This window comes from Austrofundulus limnaeus, unplaced genomic scaffold, assembly GCF_001266775.1.
Source record: "Austrofundulus limnaeus strain Quisiro unplaced genomic scaffold, Austrofundulus_limnaeus-1.0 Scaffold39, whole genome shotgun sequence".
Classification (NCBI taxonomy): Eukaryota; Metazoa; Chordata; class Actinopteri; order Cyprinodontiformes; family Rivulidae; genus Austrofundulus; species Austrofundulus limnaeus.
The window spans coordinates 1720763-1724761 of record NW_013952441.1 but is presented as its reverse complement, the minus strand read 5'-3'; the positions used below and the strand labels follow the sequence as shown (position 1 = coordinate 1724761).

The 3999-nt window shown below is 38.6% G+C and overlaps 1 protein-coding gene across 3 annotated transcripts in view; it reads right to left on the bottom strand.

The window, feature by feature from the left end:
• Positions 1–3999, bottom strand: part of ptprea (protein tyrosine phosphatase receptor type Ea) — a 71638-nt gene that overhangs the window by 10649 nt on the left and 56990 nt on the right. For 2 of the 3 annotated variants that reach the window (XM_014007054.1, XM_014007055.1), the window contains 3 exons: positions 3312–3356; positions 2110–2246; positions 584–674 (listed from right to left, as the gene is read on the bottom strand). In XM_014007054.1, coding sequence (XP_013862508.1) covers positions 584–674; positions 2110–2246; positions 3312–3356 — 273 coding nt within the window. The remainder of the gene's footprint in view (positions 1–583; positions 675–2109; positions 2247–3311; positions 3357–3999) is intronic. The other variant, XM_014007056.1, reaches the window with a different exon arrangement.

Here is a 3999-nt window from a genome sequence, read left to right as displayed (position 1 = left end):
ACATCTGGTGAAAATTTCATGTCATTAGCRCCTCTAATAATATATTTACTGAGAAAAATGGTGACATGTTCAATACTWATTTTACCCGCTGTAGTTTAAAACCTGTGAACAGAGAGTTGCTGGCAGTTTATTCTTAGTTCTCTGGCTTCTCACCCTAAAAACAGAGCTTTAATGGTTTTACAACATGTTTTCTTGGTTAAACAAATGSCAAACTTTCTATAAGTAGCTTCAGTTTTTAATACAAATATTGGGCAAGACACAGAACAGGCATTTCTAATAAAAAAAAAGCCCATTACAWATATTTCTTTAAAACACACAGTAGTTCTAAGAACAGAGAAAGTTTAAAAGAGAGATAACAACTCTGCATACAACCGAAACAGGAAGCTGTGTGAATGCATGAGAGTGGGGTAAAAAGGCAGCTAAGGAAACTATTTTGTTTTGTCACTGTGAACGCATTTGAACATTGGAACATTTTRTTGTAATTTTATGGTCAGAAAATAAATAAAACTCAAATAGAAACAGGCAACGGGAAGCGTCAGGTTTGAACTCAGAAGAAAACTGAGTTTAGAACAGAAAGACTCACAGGGGAGGATGTTGGGGTATCTGTTCTTCTCCTTGTTCTCATCCTTGTTGGCCTCCTCGTACGCCCCTTGGGGATTGCCCCCTGGCAAGGACTGCGGAGCAGAGTGAATGATGTGACATAACTTCACGTGATAAACATTCTGCCATCAGCGTAAAGCCAGAGCATTGTATTCTGCTGCCTGTAGGCACTTCCTCCGATACCCAAGCAGAGAAGTTCAACTTCCTCTGTCTGTCCCTACAACCGTCCAAATAAAAATCTAATTTGTGTTATATGAGTCAGTAGTCAAGCCTTATAGTTTGACTCAGATCCTGAGTATYAAACAGGAATAGCCCAAAAGGTACTTTTCATCCATGTGGGTGAGAATGAAGTCAGTCTGTGTCACAGATAATGTGACAAACATTACTCTTGCAATTTTCCTAAATACAAATAATCCTACAAGTTGTGGTTTAAATCTTTACCCTTTCATTAGCATTTAACCATTTTGGAGGGGGAAATCCCTTCAAGTCTTAATTTAGAATATTAGGTGATTTTGTTGCCATGTGTGACATTTAAAGGAGACCAATTATGGGTCCTAGAAATTTTTATGGCATGTCTGTGGGCTGTCCAGACCATGTTCATTCAATTTAATGCACAAAATAATTCTCAGACAATAAAATTTCCCATTTTCTAGTTCTGCCTGCTCTGACTTCCATTCAGAAGAGCTGTTTATGTTAATGAGCTCTGTTGGTAATGCCCTCCAAAAATCTGTTGACATTAACTCCGCCCTCCAAAGCCAGCGTTTACGTTAGCATGGCTAATTGTAGCAGAAGCTCCGCTGAACAACTGTATATATGAGACCCTGCTGAGTCAGACCCAGAGGCAGAGTCGTGGTCGCAGCTTTCTTTTTTTTTTCCTCCCCTCCTCTGCTCTGCGCTCACTCTGCATGCTGTTACCAGAGCAGGGAGCAGCAGCGGTCAAAATACCTCAGAAACTCGAGCAAATAGGCTTTAACAAGGCTTTAATAAGCTAAACAATAGAAGTACATGAGAAAACGTGTTCATAACGAATGAAAATAAATAATTAATTTGTGTCCGTGCCGGTCTCGAACCCCAGTCTCCCACTCCCTCGTTGAACACTCTACCCATTGCCCCATTGGAGGCTTGTTGTGAAATGAGCTGCGCATTGCACARTAACAAGCGTGACGGCTTTTTATTCTGGAGGTGGAGCTTCACCCGGGGGTTGATAAGTAAGGGGCTGAACGCAGGTTCCGGTGGGTTGTCGTACGGCTTGTGACATCACAAAATGACGAAAGTATAAAACTTGTCGTTAATATACATTAAAAATACATTTACTTACAGTAAATATGCCCCTGGGTGCATATTTTTTTGGTGCTAGGACTGTTTTTTTDAGAAGTACATACCCAAAGTTGAGTAAAAAAAACCTTTAAAAAGTGAATTTTGCATAATAGGTCCCCTTTAAAGGCTTTTGGTTGTAAAGCTTGATAAACACTGTTCAATGACTGTTTTTAACTGACCGCTAAGACTTACATTGTACTCCTCCCTGAAGAGCTTGCCGTCATCAGCTGAGCGGAGCCGGTATTCCTCCTCGAGGTGGTCGACCGGGATGGGTAAGTAGGTCTTGGAGGCTGAGGGGGATCTGGGCAGAAGGACCACCGTCTGTTGCTCTGTGGGGGGGTGGGGAACAGATAGTTGGTGTGACGCCTCCACAAAGTGACTTGGTGCTTTTGTTGTAATAAATAAGTGATTTAAGGTTACATCAATCAGTTCTATTCATCAGATCAACTAACGTTAGAGTGATGCTTTACTAAACAAACTACGATTGGGTTGAATTAAATCTGTGTTTCCCAACCTTTAGGGACAAACTCCTAATGACAGAATGATCGTACATCACTATTATTATTATCCATGTTCTCATTTCAATTAGTTTTTTATGCCTAAAAGCCAGTATTGTCTAATAAATAATTTCAGTTCCTTTTTGTTAAATTTTATTTAAAACAACCAGGAACATTTTTAAAGAATCAGTTTACCACGAGTTAAATAGAGATGAACACAATAAGACATAAATCGCTATAATAGTTTAATTTTATTGAGTTAACTTTAGAGTTAAAGTTTGGTGTGGTAGTAGCTGAGTGTCTTCTCAAACACAAACTCTAAATGCTGTTATATCTTTCTTTCTGGCTTTGCTAGAACCAACTCTCCTTTCTRTATTTTATCCATCTATTTTAGTACTTTTTTCACAATATTGTCTTTAAACAATTGGATAGTCTTCATTTTTACAGTTTCTATAGTGAAACACTATTCAACCTTTTATTACTAGTGATTCTAATCTTCAGTTCTTAACTTTCCATTTCTTCCAGCTACTTAAATCAAACCTGATCATCCGTTACACGTTTGAACCAAAGTTCGACATGCAACCACCATTAAATCCCTGAAGCAGGTCTGGTTGGGAATCACTGAATCGGCTTTAAAATACGTATTACTTCATTGAAGAAAAAAAAGAGAGAACAAATTTACACTTGTGACACTGCGGCGTGTTTGCCTGCACTGCTGCRGAATTCACAGATCACCAGACACAGACAGGTGTTAAAGAACCAAAAGAACCCAGTGAGGAGCCACAGCACCGCGCCTTCAGCATCCAGTTAACAGAACTCAGAACAAGCAGCCGGACAAGGTGAGAGGAGAGAGTTAGTAACACGCCAGCACTTGTGCTGCCACCCTGAATACCTGACCTGGTGGTAAAACGGTGTATATAGACTCAGTACTGTATCCGAGGTCTAAAAGACAAACCACATCACATCACATACAMATGAGTAATAACTACTTACTTTAAAGATACCTGTTACTCTTCTCATATACTGTATYTTTGCCAAATGTCTCAGCTAATAAAAAAAAATAATTATTTGTAGAGACAAGTGTACAGCATGTTCTGGTCATGCCTTTTTAACGTTGGATAAGAAAATAAGACCAACTTGGAAACAGCTGGGACATTGTGTAAAATGTAAATAAACAGAAAGCAATGATTTGTAAATCTCATAAACCCCTTTTTGCAAATGAACACAGTATACATACAATATACGATTTCAGAATAAAGTTCTGAAATATTGGAAAGACTTGGAATAATCCATCAACTGTCTTTTCGATGGTATAGGTTTGCATCACKGAAGGCACAGTTTTTAGAACAATATAAGCTCCCTTCCAGAAAATGTCTTTTTCAGGGAAGGTCTTGCATATTTCAGCAAGATGACACTAAACCACATTATGCATCCATGACAACAAATATGGCTTTTGTAGTAAAAGAGTCTGGGTCCTGAACTGGTCTGCCTGCAGTCCAGACCTCTGACCRAATGAAAATATTCAGTTCAAATGCAAAAATATTAATATGAGATAAATAATATGATAATAATAGGTGCCATTATA